Genomic DNA, 23,183 nt, shown 5'->3' with positions numbered 1-23,183 from the left:
TCTGATGCTTACTTATAGCTTGCCTTTGAACTTCTTCTAAATAGAATATGAGCTACAAAGGTTAAAAGCAAACCAAAAGCTAACTTGTTGTATATTGCTATCAAATGCTAAACACAAACTGCAAATACCTGAGGTGGATAGATAACATTTCTACCAAGAAAATATATAGTACCCAGATTTGTAAGCTACGAGCATCAAGTGCTTTCTTACATTTTTCTCTACAAGTTTTTCATTCTCTCTATAGATTTCTTTCACATCCTAGAACTGTTCTACTATTCTCTAAGAAAGGCTGAAGGGAACTAGAATCTGTCAGTTCATGCAAGACAAGCTGGACTGTTTCAAGCTAAATATTCTACTCAAAGGTCTTTAAAAGGCCTTTTCACCTTGAAACTAGACTTGTTAGTCAAGAAATAAATAAACACAGATCTTACCCCAAAATATATATATAGCTGTATAGCAACCAGAAGACACTCTGAACAGAGCACTTTTTATTTTTAGTAATCATAAGAAAAACACAACGTGTTCGGGCAACTGGCTGTAATTAATTAATCAATTACATTAATTGGCTTTATGTAGGTCCAGAACAAACATTACATAATAAACACTATTTGTTGAAATTACTTTAAAATTCACTATCATACTTCCACTAGATATGAAAACAGTCAAGTTGTGCTATGTCAATTCTGGCAAACCAATCACGATAATAAAATTGTCTTAAGAGTGGAATAGTCTGGGTCTACATTAAAAAATAATAATTAAAAGAGTACTGAGTGATGTGAAATACAGGCAATATGAAGGAGAGAAAGTGAACATAAGTAGAGCACAAGAAAGAACGAGGACACGCTAATGAATCAGACATACACACTAATGCCCGCAAATAACCCACAGAGACAGAGAAAGTACCTGGAAAGCTGTGAGTGCGCCAGTCCCTGGGTTATACAGGCATCGCAGCGAAGGCATGCTGTCCGCCAGGCTGGAGCAGCCCAGCCACAGAGACCTGGGCATAGAGCACTGCAGAGAGAGGACAACTATGAGATGGGACAGTATGAGACAGGATGGCACAGATTACAGGAATTTTCAAAGCTTGGCTGAATGTAATACTCCAGTTGCAGCTGGCCTTTATGATAGAAACATATTCAAGAAACATACTACTTACAAGTTCTAACCCCAGAGAGAACCTCAAAAGGGGCACTAGTGGCCAAAAGGCAAGGGGAAAGAAAGGAGGTTACAGATCAAAGAAACAAATATCTAATGAAAATTTTTTCTCTGTTCTTTTACGTAGGAGTCCAAAGGAAATCTACTTCTTAATCCAATAATCAATTCTTTTTCTCTCTACACCTCAACCCATCTCCCATAAATTCACCACAGGGTGAAATACTGCACAGACTAAGCAGCAAAAGGAACCCTTCATGGTAGCATTTCATTATTAGGAATGGTAAATTAGACAACAAAATACAAGAGAAAAGTTGGTGTTTTTTAGAAGGTGGGGAGGAGGAAAAGAGAAAGTATCATACCCCCACAGCTTTGACAGCGACCAACTCTGCACAGTTTGCATATGTTTTATGTATCTTGTTAGTCTGCTATTCATTAACCGAAATGCATAGTTACCATAGCAGCTGCCTCTTCATCTTTCCAGATGGATTGGGGGGCGGGGAGGGGGGGGGCAACTCAAACAGAAGGGAAAACAACAAAGGAAGAGAGACAAGGATGGAAAAAGAGAAAAAAAGAGAAAAAGAGAAAGAACCCAAAAAAGTTACTGGTATTAAAACCTCCTAAACAGAAAGATATGTGTGAGTATAAATATACACAGTGTATTCAGTAGCAAAAAAGAGCAGAAATGATTTTTAGTAACATTAATTAAACACTATCAGTATTACTGCTCCTATAATCTTATAAAATAATATATCTTTTAAAAGAATTTTTACATGCTTCAAGTTTCTCTAAATGTATCCCCACCGGAGGTTTGGTCCATCAACTTGGGTGCTATTACAATCTAATAGTACTAAAAAAACTAAACACCTGATCATATGTAAAAACAGGAATACATATTTTAAAATATAGCAGTCAATACACATAATATTAAACTTGAAATTATAACTTTTGAAATATTTAGTATCATGGGACTTTTTTATTCTTTTTTTTTTAATGTTTATCTATTTTCAAAAAGAGAGAGAGAGGAGACAGAGCATGAGCAGGGGAGGGACAGAGAGAGAGGGAGACACAGAATCCGAAGCAGGCTCCAGGCTCTGAGCTATCAGCACAGAGCCTGACATGGGGCTCGAACTCATGAACAGCAAGATCATGACCTGAGCTGAAGTCGGATGCCCAACCAACTGAGCCACCCAGGTGCCCAGGACTTTTTTATTCTTAAAATACCCTAGTTGTAGAAATTAATATTAGGAAACAAAACATGGTATTTATTGCTCACACTCCCTATAATTGATATAAGAAGTGTGCAATGAAAACGACTCCAAAAAATCATCTGGTCTAGATCCTGCTTTCAGGTCATTATTTCCTCGTTTTACAATTAAGGTGACTGATACCCAGGAAAAATTGAAGTATTTATTCATGATCATGAATTTAGAAAGCAGAGAAGTAAGTACTGGAAAACTGGCCTATTGCTTTTTAAGTGCCCTGCCTCCCTCCATCCATCCCTAGGTCATAATGTGGAGACATGAGACTTCAAAGAAGGGTATCTGCTAAAGGCATCACTGGATAACACACCAACCAAAATAGCTACGCTGCTTTCAACTACTACAACAATCTCCTGACTTTGTTCACTGTTCCCAATGTTCCTTCACCATAAGCTATAATCCATTCATTTTATGAAGAGCAACTAAGTAGAATAATTGTGTTCACCTTACGATCGTGTCACTCTCGCCAATAATTCATAATGGCTCCCTCTATCTACTGTAAACCCAAGCACTCTATTGATCTGATCTTTCCCTACTGCCTACATTAACACTTTCTCTGTCCTTCCAATTGGCCCTGGCACTCTAGCTAATAACTAACTTGATATTTTGTTCAAATATCCATCTTACTCCCATCCTTTGAACCTGTAATTTCCTTCTCCCTTTCACCCTACCAATGTACATCTCCCATTTACTTCAGCTCTCCTTAGAACTATTTATACTAATTTCAGTCTCATTCAGTAGGTCTCAGTAGCAGAGATTCTCATATTGTCAGAAGGCAATAGGGAGAAGAGATTAAGGGGGAGCAGGACAAAAAAAGTTTCTTTCTCCCTGAGAATCGCTGTTTTCATATTACTGCTCTACCACAGAGGTTATAAAGTTCTTCACTAAAGTGTTTTTTTAAATAAATGATGTTAAAAAATTTCTAAGTCTAGGGGCACCTGGGTGGCTCAGTCACTGGTTGAGTGTCCAACTCTTGATTTCAACTTAGGTCATTATCTCACAGTTCGTGAATTCAAGTCCCGCACGGGGCTCTGCACTGACAGTGCAGCGCCTGCTTCAGATTCTCTCTCTCTGCCCCTCCGCTGCTCACTCACTCTCTCAAAAATAAACATTTTTTAAAAAAAATTCTAAGTCAGAGGTGTCTGGGTGGCTCAGTTGGTTAAGAATCCAAATCTTGATTTCAGCTTAGGTCATGATCTCAAGGTCATGGGATTGAGCACCACGTCAGGCTCGATGCTGAGTGTGGAGCCCTGCTTGGGATTTCTTCTCTCCCTCTCTCTCTCTGTCCCTCCCCTGCTCATGTTCTCTCTCTCTCTCTCTCAAAATAAAGAAATAAACATTAAAAAAAAAAAAAGTTTAAAAAAATGTCTAAGTCTAGGGGTACCTGGCTGGCTTAGTTGGAAGATCATGCAACTCTTGATCTCAGGGTTGTGAGTTCAAGCCCCATGGTCGGCATAGAGATTACTTAAAAAAATAAATTAAAAAAAAAACTTGTAAGTCTAATTTTTTAGTCATTTATTCAACAAAGATTTATTGAGCATTTTCTTTGTACTGTTCTAGAGACCAGGGATAGAACAATGAACAAGAGACAAAAATCCATTCTAGTGACATTCTGTCAAACTTAAATTATTCTATGTTTAAAATCTTTAATGTAAGAAACAAAACCACAAAAATCCAAAAACTTGTTTTTGAGAGTCGAGAGTTTCTCTCGTGGTTAACGAGAGACACTGCACATTATAAAGCAATTGGTTAAAGTTCTATGTATGCCAGGTAGAAAAGAAAGTCTCATCCTGGAGAAGGGACAGAATTTCAGAAAACTGGTAGAGAAAGGGAGAATAAAAAAGAGCGAATGAAAATACAGTAGAGGAAAAAGGAAATGGTAGAACGAAAAAGTAGTAAGCACTGGAAGACAGCTTTACTTCCCTTCGTAAGAGGTATACGGCTCATGCGCTTTATGCCACACTGAAGCCATCTGCATGATCACTTCCTTTTTATTAACTATGCATATTTGTTTGTATTTGTGAACACTCCCTGGTAAGTTTTTAAGGCACTCTTTTTGTAATGTTTTGTCTCCTTCATTTTATATTAGATCCTGGGTTATTTTTGCAGTATGTCCTTGATTAATTATTGTAACTTCCTTACTATTACTCATTCTAACACTCTTCCTTATTCATTCATCCCTATCCTCCATCGAAACTCCTAACTAAGAATTTGAAAGGACTTAACCCATCCCTTTAAACTAAAATTTCAAAATAAAATTATAATCAATAATGAAACAAAGACACCCAGAAAAGCCACTAGATATACTGGGATGATTTCTAAAACAGCATTAACTTGCAAACACCACGCAGAGGATGCATTTTCCATTATTACAAGACAATTGGTATGGGTATGAAAACTGCACTTGCATATAGTCAGATCTGAGCATTATCATAAGATTTTACACATTATAGCTCAATTTAAAAACCAATTTGAAAATTGGTTTGTATTATAACAATTAATCTTACCCATACTGGTAAATGCCACTTAAAAACATTGAGGGAAAAAAATATAATCACAAAATTAATGGAATAGGCTGTAACTTCTACTCTACCTCTTTCCCTTCTATCTTCACATTTAGGAGTATTTTCTAAATGAAGGGGGAAATCAAAAGAAATTTGGGTAACAGGTGGAAGGAAGTAAGTAAGTAACAGGTGGAAAGCAGTGTCACTTTGGTTACTATTCTTATGTATTCTATATAATTCAGGGCCATCCTGATTGGTTAATTTCTGACAAAGACCTAAGACTTCTTTTGTCCTTCAATGTTTAATATATAATCCCCTTTAAAGCTTACCTTTAAAACCCCGAAGAGCACAAATAGTTTTCTACTTGAAGTTTAGGCTGCAAAATATTTAAATTTCTAAGGTTTTCTCTCTACATTAAAAAATTTTTTTAATTAAAAAAAGCAGATTCGTGGGGCACCTGGGTAGCTCAGTTGGTTAATTGTCTGACTTAGGCTCAGGTCATGATCTCACCGTTCCTGAGTTCGAGCCCCGTGTCGGGCTCTGTGCTGACAGCTCAGAGCCTGGAGCCTGCTTCAGATCCTGTGTCTCCTGCGCTAGTGCACCCATGCGCGCACTCTCTCTCTCTCTCTCTCTCTCTCTCTCTCAAAAGTAAACATTTAAAAAAAAAAAAAAAAGGCAGGTTCTAGAGACATCTGGGTGGCTCAGTCAATGAGGCATCCGACTCTTGATTTTGGCTCAGGTCATGATCTCAGGGTTTCATGAGTGAGAGCTCCACATCGGGCTCTGTGGACTGGCTGCTCAGAGCCTGCTTGGGATTCTCTCTCCTTTGCTCTCTGCCCCTTCCCCACTTGTGCTCTGTCTCTCTCAAAATAAACTTAAAAAAAAAAAAGGAGGTTCTAATAACTTAGAACTGCAATCTAGCAACTACATCCTCACATTTAAATATTTAATTTCTATTAACTGTTAAAGAGCTTGTGAATGACCTACTCCTTAAATGTTACTCCTATGCAATCTCAAAAGATACAACAGTTTAGATCATACGTGTGCCTTCATCCTATACAAATCCAGTCCTACACAGCACATGTTTGTCTCTTCAGCTTTCTCCATTTAACCTCATTCCAACTAACTCTACTCTGCAAAATCAAAGAAAGTTGAAGGCCATAATAATTACAACTGAATTCTGTTATCCAACTAAGTTTACCAGCTTTTGAAAAGCAGACACAGCATTTTAAAAAATCCTTGAACATGTTTTCTACTACTTGGAAGAATCAGAAAGAGATTGAAATGTTGCAACAAAGGGCCTCCAGTGCTTCAAGAAGAATATACTACCGAGTGCCCTTCAGGTTCAACAGTACAAATTCATTTTCACAGAAAAACTGAAAACCTTGACTCCTCCCCCTACTTGGCTGCCTAGAGAAAAGTCACAGTTCCTCTTCACTGATAGAGAGCCCTGCAGGCAAAGGGCTGGCCTCAGCATTTACTATATGAAAGCTGAATGACAAAATCTCCTAAACTCAGGTCCCTGTTGGTCAACTTCTAGGAGTAATAGAAGCTATAATAATCAACAATAAAAAGATTGCTGCATTGAGAGTTTGTGTATCCTTAAGCCATGGAATAGAAGAATTCCCTTTTCACTACTATATCAACTAAAAAGTCAGGCCAAGAGAACTACAGTATTCCATAGGCCATGTAATAGATTCAGAATCTACCTATACAAATTCAATGATTGCCTCTTAAGAATCCCAATTTAGTTCACTCACCTTAAAAATGAAACTCTACATATCACATAGGATAGTCATATCTGCCTAGCCTTATTGCACAAGGTTGTGATAAAATTAAAATTAAAATAAGAGTACAAAAGAAAAAACATATAAATTGGCATCATTACTAAGAACAGAATTCCATGAATGTCACTTGCATTTCAAAATGTTCTGGGAAGCCATTGCGAACCGCAGACCATAGAATCAATAAATTAATCCGTCAATCAAATACTTACTGTTCTTTACCAGAATGGATACATACGGAGTACAAGAGAAGAATCAAAATTTATCAGGCATTAATTGTGCTAGACCCTTTAAATACATTATACCATTTAATGACTACAATCCACGTCAAAGGGTTATTAATATTTCACTTTAACTCGAGAGTGAACTCGAGTTCAGAAGAGTTACAGTAACTACATGGCAATGACAGAAATAAGACCCTAATGTGTTTGTCTACCCAAACCCAAAGATTCACCACAACAACGACCTGTTCTCAAGTAGTTTACACTCTATCTTAGGGAGACAAATTAACCAACACAAACAGTAACTGCCAGGAAAAACAGAAGAATGTATTAAATTGTGTTAGACAACAGCTGCTGTATAAGTTTAATTAAAATTTAGAAAACTTCAGACACAGCCTTTAATTTTATTGTAGCACTTGTTATTATATGTAATTTAATTATATATTTGCTCCTCTATCAGCCTGTAGTCCTCAGAGAGATGAGTCATATATATATATTCTTTTAATCTCCAGTATCTGGTCATAGTAGATACTCAATAAATGTGAGCTTATGGTGAGAGATCATGGACACCTACATACCACAGAGAAAGAAACATTTTTTACTTATGGAATAGTAAAAACACTGATAAAATAACAATGGTTACTTTACTAACACCAATCTTACTAGACTGGAAGATCTTACTAGACTGGTGTTGGATAAAGCTCTTTCACAATTCATTATCTTACTTACCTGTAAAACAATCTAGCAAGGTAAATAAGATCCAGAGGGGTTAAATAAATTAACAAAAGTTGATGGGTACCTAGCAAGCAGTAAAAATGGGATTCAAAACTAGGTATTTTAGTACCTAGGATAGTCCCACATAAAAATGGCACTTAAAAAGGAATCCCACCCAGGAGGCTGTTGTAATCATCAAAGTAATGGCCATGGAGAAGATAAATGTACATCAAAAGAAAAATCAACAGGACTTAATGACCGACTATAAGGAAAGAAGGAGTATAGTCAGAAATGACTGTAAGATTTCAAATTTGAAGGACTAGAAGGACGGTGGTAGCACTGTTGGACAAGGCAGGAGGAAAGTGAGCTAGATAAGCTCAGAAATCATTAATTTGACATGATAATACACCTCTAGTATGTAAAAATTTAGCATGAAAGCTTGGATATAAACGTGTAAGGATTACATAGATGTGGGAATCACTGAGTTCTACATAAGCACTAGGTTAAAAGCATTTGCTGTAAAAATACTAGTGAGGTTTTTTTAAATAAAATTTTATTCCTCTTTCCTTGTCTCCTTTCCTACTTGAAAAATTCAATTCAACAGCCATCAAGTAAGAACAGGCTAAGCGGGCATCCCACTGAGTGGTAGAAGTGGTAGCTGTAGTGACCCGATACAGGCTTTTGGAGTCCAAGTAGTATGAGAAAGGTGTCTCTGAGGGGTTAGAGGCCTGCCACAGTTTCAGAGCTCAAGCTGGGTGAGGGAAAAAATATGCACAAGACGGTGGCCTGGCAGGGGGTACCACACCCTAGGGGACTGAGAAAGGCTTCTACATGGGGGACCAGAATGGCAGGAGCAGGATGATGAGGGATGTGATGGAGCAGGGCAGGGCAGTGCAGGAAGGCAGGGCAGCCAGGGTTCCCAAAGTGAACAGAAGACATTCATTGAGAGTGGAGGGATATTGGCCCAACACTGAGTTTCAGACCCAGTGGGATAAGCAGGGTGGAGGGGCAGTGGCCCAAAACAGTGTTTCAGACCCAATGGGAGAGGAGCCCAATGCAAATAATCAGAAACCTAAAGAGTAAGGAAAACATCCACACAGAATATGAGGTGGGGAATAAAGAGCCTTCGACTAGCAACGGGAGATGAGTTATATAGGAGGATTGATCAAATAAGGGGGTAGATCAAATACTGAGGATAGGAGCAAGATTTCTCATAATCAAAGTTACAAGATACAGAAAAGAAAAACTGAATGAATGCTATGTTGCTGAACTACAATTAAAGATATTGTGAGCTCAAAGCTTATAGTACATGGAGAAATTTCTAGGTAAATGATGTATATGTATGTGTACATACATACACATTACAGATACAGGTTTCCACTGCTATCCAAAAGTAGAGTGTTCCTATGAAACCTTTCGTAAGCCAAAATGGCATAAAGCAAGGAAAGAATTACCATGAATTTATATGGAAACATTTTTAGTGTTCCCAGACCCAAAAAAAATAACCTCTCCTAGGATCTTCTGATACCTCACAGCACATCTTGCTAATGGACACACAAAATAAAAGGAGATAAAGCAGGGGCACCTGGGTGGCTCAGTCGGCTAAGCGTCCGACTTCAGCTCAGGTCACGATCTCGCGGTTCGTGGGTTCAAGCCCCGCGTTGGGCTCTGTGCTGACAGCTCAGAGCCTGGAGCCTGTTTCAGATTCTGTGTCTCCCTCTCTCTCTGACCCACCCCATTCATGCTCTATCTCTCTCTGTCTCAAAAATAAATAAACGTTAAAAAAAAATTTAAAAAAAAGGAGATAAAGCAAAGATGTTCATAAAGCTATGGAGGCTTGATGCCGAGATGCTGAGTATAATTCTTGGAGAAGGAGCATGACAGTGCCACTCTTACTGCTCCAGGGAATAGTACGCTCCCTCTACCACAATTGACAGCAAAACAAATACCGAATGCTACTTTTACTTGTCTCCTTTTTTCATAAAAGTGAGAATCTCCTTCAGATTTCTTTTGGTTAGTGAAAACAGGTACTAATGTAGGTCTTTTATAAAAGCAAAATGATATGAAGCAGGAGATACCTGTACACAAAACACACCCTCCTTCTATCATTTGAGAAGGCTCACTAACTGTAACCCCCTAATAGCAATGAATACATTTAACGATCCTAAATATCACTCTCCAAGCTGCTTAGAACAATGGCTGAATCCAGGACTCGGGCAGGAAAAAGTTTAAGATGAGCAAAGAACATTTTCTCATGGTACTCAAAGGATAACGGAGACATGGCAAAATGACATGGGGCCAGTATGAAATGCTCTCACAGGATAAATTTGAGACAAATCAGATATCAAAATGATTATAATGGATTATAACTGTGGTAGGCAAAATGTAACATACTCCCTAATGATCCCTACTTCTTGGCATTCACAACCCTTGTGTAATCCTATCGATGCCCTTAAGTATGGGACAGCCTAATACCTTCTAAGTTACATAAAACAGTAACTTCCATCTTACTAACAGACACTACTGCCTTCTTGGCTTGGATGTATTAATGAAGCAAGTACGTCCACGTGGCAAAGAACTGAGGATGGCCTCCTACCAACATCCAGCTAGGAATTGAGGCTCTCAGTCCAACAGCCCTTAAAGAAAGGAATTCTGGAACAAACAAACAAACAACAACGACAAAAACAAAAAACATGTAAGCTTGTAAGTGGATCTCTCCTCAATCACGCTTTCAAATGAGACCTCAGCCCTGGCCTACCCCTTGATTACAACCTTATGAGAGATGTTGAAACAAAGGATTTGGGTCAGCCATGGCCAGGCTCCTGACCCAAAGGAACTGCAAGATAATAAATGTGTGTTGCATGTTATTATTAGCCACTAAATCTGTGGTAATTTGGTATGCGGCAAAAGATACCTAATATAATAAGCCATCGAGTAAAATAAAAATATATGACTCTATTAATAATATAGAGAGAATAAACTGAAAGTTTCATGAGAAGCATGATAATTGAATAGTCTCAAATGTCTCCCCATATAAAACAGTAACTTTAAAGTGGAAAAACCTGGTTGACCTCTTAATCAAGTGATCAACATTAATATCACCAATAATGAAACAAATTAAAATCATGTGTCATCTGAGAGGATACAATAAGAACAACACAGCATCACTTCTGTGATATTCTGCCAAAGATACACAGCCTCTACCTAATCATAAGAAAACATCAGGAAATCCCAAACTAAAAAACAATCTACAAAATAACTGGTTTATAATCCTCAAAAAAGTCAATGTTATGAAAGTCAAGGAAAGATTGAAGAACCATCCCAGATTGAAAGAGACATAAAAAGTATGACAACATAATGCAACATGTGATTCTGACCTAGATCCTTTTGCTATAAAGGACATTTATTAGGATTGCTAGAAAAAACTTGAATACGGTCTGTAAATTAGTTGGCAGTCCTTATTTTTGATAGTTATTGACAGGTTATGTAAGAGAATGCTCTTGTTTGTAGGAAATACATATCAAAGAATTCAGGAGTGATGAGAAATCATGTCTGTACCTTAGTCTCAAATGATTTATAGGAAAATGTTACTTGTATTTTACTTGCAACTTTTCTGTAAACTTGAGAATGTTTTTAAAATAATATGAAATTTTAATTAATGAAAATTATATTGAGATTTTGCTTCAGCTATGGTGTATTGTTATGAAACTAAATTTTATGTACAAAAAGAGAACTATAAAATCTGAATAAAATACAGAAAGCTATTTGAAGGCATCAGAGAACAACTAATGCAGCTAAGACTTTAGGGGCCAAAATTCTAGGCAGGAGGGAAATGTATTGTGGTGAATCTGACATTCTATGCAATTTCCCTCCAGACATTTGCTGACATTTGGTCCTATGTTTTGCATGTAGAGTCAGATTTGAAAAACCAAATTTAAAATTTATTTAGCAATCTCATGGTGCTAAGGCACCAAAAACTGGAATACAGAACCGATCAAGGACAAGGTACCCTGGGGAAAAAAAGTTAGACTTTCAGCTGATACCATGGAAAGACACCAGAAATCAATCAAACCAAAGGGATATGTCCATGAAAAGAATATTAAACCCTATGAAGGAAGCTATCATCTAAAGGCTCCACCATTTCATGTTTACCATTCAATAAAAATTACCAAGAATTCAAAGAAAAGGGATTAAATGTTGCCCCCCCCCAAAAACCCAGAAAAATAAACAATAAAAACAGACCCAAATAGCCAAAAGGTGGAAATAACCCAAGTATCTGCCAGTAGATAAATGGATAAATAAAATGTGGCATATACATACAATGGAATACTATTCAACCTTAAAAAGGAACGAAATTCTGACATGTGCTACAGTATGGACGAACCTTAAAAACATTATGCTAAATGAAAAAAGCCAGTCAGAAAAAGGAAAATACTGTATGATTCCAACTCATATGAGGTACCAAGAGTAATCAAACTGAGAAAGAATAGTGGTTGCCGAAGGAAGAGGAGAATGCGGAATTGCTGTTTAACTGGCCTATAATTTTGCAAGATGAAAAAGTTCTGGAGATAGGCTGGCCAACAATGTGAATGTAAAACTACTGAACTTAACAATGAGTAAGATGATTATGTACATTTTAATACAATTTTTGAAAGCCCCCAAAAGTAGTAAGTATTGGAACTCCTAAACACAGGCTTTAAAATAACCATGTTTGAGGGGTGCCTGGGTGGCTCAGTTGGTTAACCTTGTGACTTCAGCTCAAGTCACGATCTCACAGTCCGTGGGTTCGAGCTCCGCATCGGGCTCTGTGCTGACAGCTCAGAGCCTGGAGCCTGCTTCTGATTCTGTGTCTCCCTCTTTCTCTCTGCCCCTCCCCTGCTCATGCTCTGTCTCTCTCCATGTCTGAAAATGAATAAACATTAAAAAATTAAAAAAAAAAACCAAAACATGTTTGAGGCACGTGGGTGACTCAGTCGATTAAGTGTCTGACTTGATTTTGGCTCAGGTTATAATCTCGCAATTTGTGGGTTCGAGCCCTACATTGGGCTCTGCACTGACAGGGCAGAGCCTGCTTAGAATTCTCTCTCAAAACAAATGAAAATAAACTTTAAAATAACCACGTTTAGGGGGTGCCTGGGTGGGTCAGTCAGTTAAGTATCCGACTTCAGCTCAGGTCATGATCTCACAGTCCATGAGTTTGAGCCCTGCCTTGGGCTCTGTGCTGACAGCTCAGAGCCTGGAGCCTGCTTCAGATTCTGTGTCTCCCTCTCTCTCTGCCCCTCCTCCACTCATGTTCTCTCTCTCTCTCTCTCTCTCTCTCTCTCTCTCTCTCACACACACACACACACACACACACAAATATAAACATTAAAAAAATAAAAAAATAAAATAACCACGTTTAAGATATTCAAGATGAAAAAAATGAAGCATTCCATCAGAAAACTCAAATCTATAACAGAACATATATACCACAGAAGTTAATATTACAAACACAAAAGCTGAATTTAAGAATTCTTGGGGCACCTGGGTGGCTCCGTTGGTTGAGTGTCTGACTTCAGCCCAGGTCACGATCTCATGGTTCATGAGTTCAAGCCCCGTATCGGCTTGCTGCTGTCAGCACAGAGCCCACTTGGGATCTTCTGTCCCTCTCTCTGTCCTTCCCCTACTTGCGCTCCCTCAAAAATAAATAAAACATTAAAAAAAAAAAAAAAAAGGGGGCGCCTGGGTGGCGCAGTCGGTTAAGCATCCGACTTCAGCCAGGTCACGATCTCGCGGTCCGTGAGTTCGAGCCCCGCGTCAGGCTCTGGGCTGATGGCTCAGAGCCTGGAGCTTGTTTCCGATTCTGTGTCTCCCTCTCTCTCTGCCCCTCCCCTGTTCATGCTCTGTCTCTCTCTGTCCCAAAAATAAATAAATGTTGAAAAAAAAAATTAAAAAAAAGAATATCTTATTAAAAAAAAAAAAAAAAAAAAAAAAGGATTCTTTAGACTGGTGGGGTACCTGGGTGGCTCAGCCGGTTAAGTATCTGACTTCAGCTCAGGTCATGATCTTGGGATTCATGGGTTCGAGCCGCCCCACATCGGGCTCTGTGATGACAGCTGGAGCCTGAAGCCTCCTTCAGATTCTGTCTCCCTCTCTCTCTGCCCCTCCCCCACTCACCCTCTGTCTGTGTCTCTCTCTCTCTCAAAAATAAACATAAAAAAAAAATTGGCAAACTGCCTCTTTCATTATCCATTTTTGTAAAATATCTCGTGGAATTAACACTGGAAGAGGAGACAATACAACTGTATTTCATGTTGTCTATGCATAAACTCAATAACAGATGTGCAGTGACTAATTCACAACAGACTTTGGAACAAGTGTGATCATGATGAGTATCTGCCTTACCCACAGTGAACTGCAGACCAGAAAGCTTGTACTTTGTAAAAATTACAGTTAATACACTGATAACTAAAATTTCAGTCATGTTTTGGGGAAACGGTATTATTTAACTGAACTTTAGTAAATTGAAATTTGTGCATATCAGAACCATGTAAAGTGAGGTCTTCCAGTACATTAAATAAAATATGAACTCTCAGTAAAAGCACATTAGACTTTAGCTTCCACCATAAGACAGTAGCTAATATCAAAAATAGCCCATCATGGACAAAAAAATTAGACAAAATATGTGAAACATATATTTGAAGACAACTTGGACAACAGGCAGTGACAGATTGTAATGACCCTCATCATCGTCCTACTCTTACATCTCAAAGCATTTTTCAGTCAATGGCACAAGAAAGGGGGAATCAAGCAGAGCAAAATGGGACAACTTATTGAGGAAATACAGAACAGAATTTGGGGAAGCCAAAGAGACTAGAATTGATGAGGCAGAATACTGGAGAATGAATTATATGCACAAATTAGCTTCAGATATCTGAACATTAAGTCTGCTCCTGAACACAAAATCCTATTTACATGAGGTGAAACTCTACAAGGCCAAGCAAAGAACTATGAGGGAGCTAGAAGCTCAATAACTCCCAGAACCCACAGAGGGCTAGGGAACTTTTTTGTTTTGACCATCCAGATTGCAGAAGCCTAGCTGAACACTTGGGACTTTCAGCAGGAGACCCAGAAAGCTCACACCTCACTTATGATCCACAGGAAACTTAACTGCTGGCTGAAATAAATTCAACCTTTTTTAAAAAAGACAATAAAATACAAATATTGAATAATGTAACATTCACAATCTAAATCTAAAATTACTAGATGAAACAAGCAGCAATAAAATGTGACCCATAATCAGGAAGAATACCAGTCAATGGAAGCAGATCCAAAAATGATAGGGTGAAATCAGCAGACCAAAATATTGAAATAGCTATTATAACATGAACATAGTGAAAGGAACTGTAGGATTTTTTAAAAAATGAATGAAATAGAACTCCCAGGGGAAAAAAAAAAATGTCTGAAATGTTAATTTCATGAGATAGGATTAAGAGCTGTAGAAGAAAAGATTAGTGAACTTGAATAGCAATATGCAAAATAAAGCACTAAGAGAAAAAAAAACTGGAAAAAATTGAACACCTCAATGACCTGTGGGAAATAATAAAGTAGTCCCAAATATGTATAATTGGTGTCCCACAAAGAAAACTGGGGGCATTTGGAGGGGGGCAGCATAAAATATATTTGGAAAATATGTTTCCCAAATATATTTAGAAAATGATACTGGATATATCAGCCAGGATGTGGAGGAAAAGGAACCCTCATGTACTGTTGGTGCAAATGACTGTGGAAAACAGTATGAAGTTTCCTCAAAAAGTTAAAAATAGAATTGCCATATGATCCAGTAATTCTACTACTGGGTTATTTACCCAAAGAAAATAAAAACACTAATTTAAAATGATATATGCACCCCTATGTTTACTGCAGCATTATTTACAATAGCCAAGGTACAGAAGCAACCCAAGTGTCCATCAATAGATGAATGGATAAAGAAGATGTGGTATATATATAAAATGAACATATATGGATATAGATATACACACACAATAGAATATTATTCAGCCATTAAAAAAACGAAATCTTTCCATTTGCAACAACATGGATGAACCTAGACAGTATAATGTTAAGTAAAACAAGTCAGAGACAAATACCATATGATTTCACTCATATGTGGAATTAAAGAAACAAATCAACAAAGAAAAACAGAGACAAACAAAAAAACAGACTCTTAAACACAGAGAACAAACTGGTGGCTGCCAGAGAGGAGATGGGCAAGAGAATGGGTGAAACAGATAAAGGGAAGTAAGAGTACACTTATCTTGATGAGTACTGAGAAATTTATAGAATTCTGAATCCTTATACTGTGCACCTGAAACTAATATAACACTGTATGTTACTCATACTTCAATTTAAAAATAAATATGAAAAGTGCCAGAAATATTAAATATGTGAGTAAATATTTTTGAAATCCTTCTCATTTTAAAAATTTACTTTAAAAACAAAACAATTTAAAAATAAATATCAATTTAACAATAATGAATTATGATATTCATAATTGGAAACAAAATATATGAAAATAACACCACAAGAATAATAGGAGAAAAGGAAATATATGAGAAGTGAAATATTATTTCAAGGGAGTTTGTAGTAAGTTAGAAGTACATATAGTTTGGCAAATCACATATTTGATAAGGGTCTAGTATTCGGAATATATACAGAACTTCTACAACTCAACAACAAAAAGACAACCCGATTCAAAAATGTACAAAGGAGGGGCGCCTGGGTGGCTCAGTCGGTTAAGCGTCCGACTTCAACTCAGATCACGATCTCACGGTCCATGAGTTCGAGCCCCGCATCAGGCTCTGGGCTGATGGCTCAGAGCCTGGAGCCTGCTTCGGATTCTGTGTCTCCCTCTCTCTCTGCCCCTCCCCCGTTCATGCTCTGTCTCTCTCTGTCTCAAAAATAGATAAACGTTAAAAAAAAAAAAAATTAAAAAACAACAACAACAAAAATGGACAAAGAACTTAAACACGTATTTCTCCAAAGATACATAAATGGACAACAAGCACATAAAAAGGGTGCTCAACATCATTAGTCATTAGGGAAATGAAAACCAAAACCACAGGAGGTGCCCTTCATTCCCACTAAGATGGCAATTAAAAAACAAAAAAAACCAGAAAAACCAGAGCCACCCAGAAACTTCAGATGAGACACATGCCAGGAGATGCAGCTGGACTGGAAGGGGTTTTATCATCAAAGTCTTGTTCAGTCTCAAAAGCTTTTGAAGCTACAATAATGGAAACACAAAACAAAACAAAAAACAAAAATACAAAACCACACACACAGAAAATAACAAGTGAGGATGTAGAGAAACTGGAACTTTCGTTGCTAGTGGGAATATAAAAAAGGTCAGCCACTACAGAAAACAGCTTGGCAGTTCCTCAGAAAGTTAAAGAATTACCATGTGACCGTTTCTGGCAATTCCACTACCGAGTGTATTCCCGCAAGAATTGAAAACAGGTACTCAAACAAATATATGAAAACATGTTCTTAGCAACCTTATTCGCAACAACCAAAAGGTAGAAACAGCCTAAATGTTTACCAACAAATGAAGAGATAAACAAATTGTGGTATATTCTAAACCATGGAATATTATTCAGCCCTAAAAATGAATGAAGTACTGATACATGTACAACACGGATAACCATCAAAACTATTATTCTAAGTGAAAGAAGGTCAGGTCATCATGGCACAGTTGTGAGATCAAGCCCCCACTGTGAGATAGAGCCCCACATAGTTCCACCCTTGGCTCCTGCTTAAGATTTTTTTTCTCTCTCTCTCTCCCTACCACTCCCCCTTCTGCGTGGGCACAAACATACTCTTTCTCCTTCTCCAAAAAGAAAAAAAAAAAAAAAAGCAATTTTACCAGGAGTTTTGGAACTAGATAGAGATGGTGGTTGCACAACATTGTGAATGTACTAAATGACACTAAACTGTTCATTTTAAAGTGGTTAATTTTAGGGGCGCCTGGGTGGCTCAGTTGGTTGAGTGTCCGGCTTCAGCTCAGGTCATGATCTCACAGTTCTGTGAGTAAGAGCCTGCTTCGAATTCTGTGTGTGTCTCTCTCTCTCTGCCCCTCCCCGACTTGTGCTCTGTTTCTCTGTCTCTCTCAAAAATAAACAATCAAAAAAAAATTTTTAAGCAATTTGATTTTATGTCATATGAATTTCACCTCAATGAATCACCCTGAACGTAGATTTAAACTGCGAGGATCAACTTATATGCAGACTTTTTTGGACAAATATAGTACAGTGCTATAAATGTGTTTACTCTTATGATTTTAATAAAATCTTTTCTCTAGCTTACTTTATTGTAAGAATACAGTATATAGTACATATCATATACAAAATACATGCTAATCAACTCTTTATGTCATTGATAAGGCTCCCAGTCAATAGTAGGTTATTAGCAGTTAAATTGTGTCAAAAGTTATATAACGATTTTCAACTGTGGGGAGGGGTGTCAGCTCCCATAGCCCCCATGTTGTTCAAGGGTCAACTGTATTTTAAAATTCATATTGTAGGGACACCTGGGTGGCTCAACTGGTTGGGTGTCCGACTCTTGATTTTGGCTCAGGTTATCATGTCACAGTTCATGATTTGAGCCCGATGGCTGGGCTCCATGCTGACAATGCTGAGCCTGCTTGAGATTCTCTCTCTCTCTCTCTGTCTCTCTCTGCCCCTCCTCTGCTCATGCCCTCTCTCTCTCTCTCAAAATAAATAAGTAAACTTAAAAATAAATAAATAAATAAAATGCATATTGTCATCTCTAGAGTGACCACAAGAACAAAACAAAGATACCTAATAAGCCAATAAATAGAAGAGATAAAATGGAATACAAACAACAACAACAACAACAACAAAAAAAACCCACCTAATTCAAGAGAGGCCAGGAAAATTTAAATAAAAAGGTAAAAAAGGAACAGGTGGTATAAACAGAAACAAGTAACGACACAGTGCATTTGAACTTAGTCATGCTAATAACTACATTAAATATAAACGGTCTAAATCAACATTTTTCAAATAGTGACCACTACTCACATGTGGCTACTGAACATTTGAATGGTGGCTAGTCCAAACTGAGAGGTGCTTAACTGTAAAATCACATGAGATTTTGAGGACTCAATATAAAGGAAAAAAAAAAAGAAAATATCTCAATAACTTTATATTGATTACATGGTAAAATAATACTGAGGGGCACCTGGGTGGCTCACTTGGTTGAGCATCTGACTTTGGCTCTGGTCATGATCTTCTGGTTCATGAGTTTGAGCCCCACCTCAGGCTCGCTGCTGTCAGTGCAAAGTCTGCTTCAGATCCTCTGACCCCCTCTCTGCCCCTCCCCTGCTTACGCTTTCTCAAAAATAAACATTTAAAAACGTATTTTAAAAAATAATACTTAAAATATACTGGGTTAAATAAAAACACTGAAAATTTCAATGAGTCTTTTTACTTTTTTGATGTGGTTATATGAAAATTTTAAGTTATATACTTTGTTAAGATCTGTGACTAACACATTTCTACTGGACAGTGTTTGCAAGTCCAAACACTGACAGATTGTTAGACCAAATTAAAGACACAACTATATATTAATGCATACAGATAAAAGTCAAAGCTTGAAGAGGATATCACAAAAGGCCATCATAAGATAGCTGAAATGGCTCTACTAACATCAAAGTACACTTCTGACAAGGAATATCAATAGAGATAAAGATAACCATTTCATAAGGATAAAGAGGTCGATTAATCAAGACGTCTTAAAAGTACATGTATTAATAACAAAATTTCAAAATATAACAAGCAAAATAAACAGAGCTAAAGGGACAATAGACAAATTTACAGTTTCAGGTTTTAACACCCCTCCCTCAGCTACTTGATAGAATAAGCAAAAAAGAACTGAAGAGCATAATCAATGAACTTGACCTAATGACTTTTCTAGAACACTGCACCAAACAACTGTAGGTGTTTTCAATCACGCTTGCTGCAAAACAGAACTTAAGATGGGCCATGCATGGAGCAAATATCAACAAATTTCAAATGACTGAACTTGCACAGATTATGTCGTTAACTAGCTATAAAACAGTTTCAAAAAGATAACTAAAAGGGATTCTGGTTCCAGTTAAAATGGAAGAAGCATGCTCTCTCCTCTATCACCCATTGAATGCGGCTACCAAAAGTGGGCAGAATGCATGGCACAGCTATTTGAGGACTCTGAGAAGTAAACAGCAGTAAGCAAACCGGGGAAGAAGACTTTAACACAACACTAAACCAACAATGGATTTACCTTTGTTTTTTGTTGTTCCTCTAGTATCCACCAGCCTAGACTACGGCCTGAAACCCAAAAGTAGATATCTGTATAGGCAAAGAGAGATCCAAGAGAAGCCCTCTGATTCTGGCCTAGTGAGTGTAAAGGGGAATCTAACACTAAGAGAAAATGGTGGAAAACTTCCATCTTTATTTCCTTAAAGTTCTCTCTATTGCCTCCAAGTAATCTCATGATGAAAGCCACAGAAGCAGGGGCCCATGGGAGCCTGAAACTCTGAAACAAGGAAACTCTCTTTGATCAGAGGGGCTGTGATCCTAAAAGGCTAAGGTGAAACATCACTGCTTCTTTTTCCTCTTCATCCTCCCATCACTTAGCCCCAGATACAGTAACATATTTAGGTTGCAAAGCAGGTTAAATAAAGCTCCAGCTCTCTGGCTAGAGAACTGAAATAGGGAGTCCTAGGGAACTAGATGGTACTGGGGAGATCATGGAGAAGGAGTTCAGGAAAGCAAGCCCATAAAATGGTTCATGAACTCCTGTGCTCACCCACAAGCTTCATGTGTGTGGCTATGACCCAAAACAGCAAGCCACAGACAGACTTCGAGAACTGAACTACAGACTGGCCACTGACTAGCATACATACAGAAGAGATTTCAATAGCACTGCAAAGGCTTTAAAAATGTAATAGACTTTGAAATGACAACCCCACAGAAGGCTGTTTGAACTCGCAGGCCAAACTCAACTGGACTGTGAGAGCCTGATAAAACAAAAATATCAATATTTTCAGTAAGATTTAAACAAAACTCAGAGTCTTATAATATTAAAAAATGTCCAGGTTACAACCCCAAAATAACATGGCATGAGAGAGAGAGAGAGAGAGGGAGGGAGGGAGGAGAAATCTCAATTTACATCAACAGATGCCAATTTTAAACTGACACAGATGTTGGAATTACCTTTAGAGACAAAGAAGTCAACTAGTATAAAAATGTTCCAATATTAAGGGCAGACACTCTTGAAAGAAATGGATAGATAGAAAGTCTCAGCAAAGAAATAACAGATATAACACAGAACCAAATGGAAATCTAGGAACTGAAAATAACTGCAATTTCAAAACTCAGTGGATAGACTCAATAGCAGAATGGAGATTACAGACCAATACTCCTAATGGATGTACAGGCAAACATCCTACTCAAAATACTTGCAAACAAAATCCAGCAACATATAAAAAGGTCATATATCATGATTTACCCCAGGATTTACCCCAGGATTGCAAGTGTGGCTACCTAGATTCCTACTGGTGTTCTGATGCCCACTTCCACATTTTTGTGGTACCTCACTATACATCTTTCCACTTAGCTCTATAAGCTATCTCTGTACCCTAAAATAGTTGCCCCTTCTTAAGGGGAAATGATACATCTGTTACTTAAAACCAAAAGCACTTGATGAAGACAGAAATATAACTCTAAAATGAGTATTATCCCCAGAGTAGACACCATGGGAAGCTACTTATCCCAACAATGCCATCAATGCTTGAAAAAAAAAAATTTTAATTTAAACTTTCCAAAATGAAACTGGATTAAGTTTATGAGAACAAAACCGACCTGCCTTTAAGATTATAATCTAGTAGAAACAAACAAAAAAGATTATACTCTAGAATAAGTAGATTTAAAAGTTTAGTCCACTACATGTTAATATTTATAAACACTGGAAAACACAAAATAAATTAGAATTAAAAGGTAAAATATTACTTGTTTGGTATCATTGTTGGACCGTACAAACTCATACTATTCTTATAATCTCTGCATGCCCAGCCCACATAGCAGAAGTGCTCAAGAAATCCCTGGTGAAATAAACTGTTGAATTATCATGACAACCGGGAGATGTGACACTAACCCAGGAGGGAAGACTTCAGGTTCTGGTACAGACTTATCCTCAAACCAATTGTAAGATCTTGAGCAGTTCACTTCATTTCTATGCATCTCAGCCTCTCCACTGGTAGAGTCAGGTAGATTAAAACATTTCTGACAGTACCTTGCAGCAATGAAATTCCATAATTCTGTGATTTAAGTCTATCTACAATACTTCCAATATGGATTTTTCTTAGGAATTATTAGTTTCACCACAAAATCTGGACTAAAGGGATCGAAATCCCTTTAAACAGTAAGATGAAGGGGGAGGAGAGAAAGCAGCCCCTGATGTTTATTTAGAACTGTTAAAATTCAAACTTGGATGCTTTCTAAAATAAATTGTATTCATTATTATTTATTAATATGCAATTAATCAAATATAACACTCTGATAACTAGAATTTTGGCTGCTTTCTAAAATAAATTTTATTCATTATTATCTATTAAGTATGCAATTAGTCAAATATAACACTGATAAACTAGAATTTTGAACAAACAAATGCTTTAAAATTCTAATAACTATGCATAAGCAATAAATTATTCTTACTCGAATTTCTACTGCTGTGTAGTGCAGGGTTACTAAGTACATAATTACATAAGAGAGTCACCCTACTTCCAAAGGAGCCATTCCAGTGAATTGTGTAAATAATATGCTTTAAAAAAACATAACCTCCTCACATATGAATTTAGATTTACCAGATATGGAGTAGCTGTGTACCTGTGAGACTAGAACATAGTCTTTAAAAGGCCTTTCTAATTATGAATTTACCAGAGAGACTAGAATGACCCAAAGCAAATTAATACATAGACTTCTTTTCATAACTTTCTATAAAAACATTGTCACTAATCTGTTTCAGTAAATAAAACAAAAGATCTTAAAAGTCACTCGCTTGAGAGAAGAACTCCAGAGTGCAAGCCTATAACCAAATTTTTCCAACATTGACATTCTGGTTTCCTTAATTACCAAATATTTGTGTTTCGTTTTTCTTTCATTTGTATCAATATAACAAATTCTAAATATTTGGTCCATAGCTGATTTTATGTGAGATTGCTGAATTTGAAAATAAGAACAATTTTGTTTTTTTAAAAAAATCACATAAAATATTCAACATCAGTAGGCAGCAGGGTATCATAATACCTAGATGCCACATGTTTTCTGTACCGAAAAAGTCATTTTTAATACCCAACCACAGGAAATCAACCAACTTAGTAAACAAATTTATGCATACAGCCAGGTGGTATCTTTATTCTCCTCATAACAGAACAAAAAGTAAGGATGTTCACTTACATTTTCTTTGCTACATTATTAAAAATCACCTTATGCTAAGTAAAGAGAATTC

General features: G+C 37.2%; 1 protein-coding gene across 7 annotated transcripts in view; it reads right to left on the bottom strand.

Moving 5' to 3' along the window:
• BTRC (beta-transducin repeat containing E3 ubiquitin protein ligase) overlaps window positions 1-23,183 on the bottom strand; it is a 181,085-nt gene that overhangs the window by 118,152 nt on the left and 39,750 nt on the right. For 5 of the 7 annotated variants that reach the window (XM_047825442.1, XM_047825445.1, XM_047825448.1 and 2 more), the window contains exon 2: window positions 904-1,011. The exons of the other annotated variants lie outside the window; for them this stretch is intronic. In XM_047825442.1, coding sequence (XP_047681398.1) covers window positions 904-1,011 — 108 coding nt within the window. The remainder of the gene's footprint in view (window positions 1-903; window positions 1,012-23,183) is intronic. 7 annotated transcript variants of the gene reach the window in all.

This window comes from Prionailurus viverrinus, chromosome D2 (genome assembly GCF_022837055.1).
Source record: "Prionailurus viverrinus isolate Anna chromosome D2, UM_Priviv_1.0, whole genome shotgun sequence".
NCBI lineage: Eukaryota > Metazoa > Chordata > Mammalia > Carnivora > Felidae > Prionailurus > Prionailurus viverrinus.
Note: the sequence above shows the minus strand (reverse complement) of the source record. Positions and strands in the feature narration are given on the sequence as shown.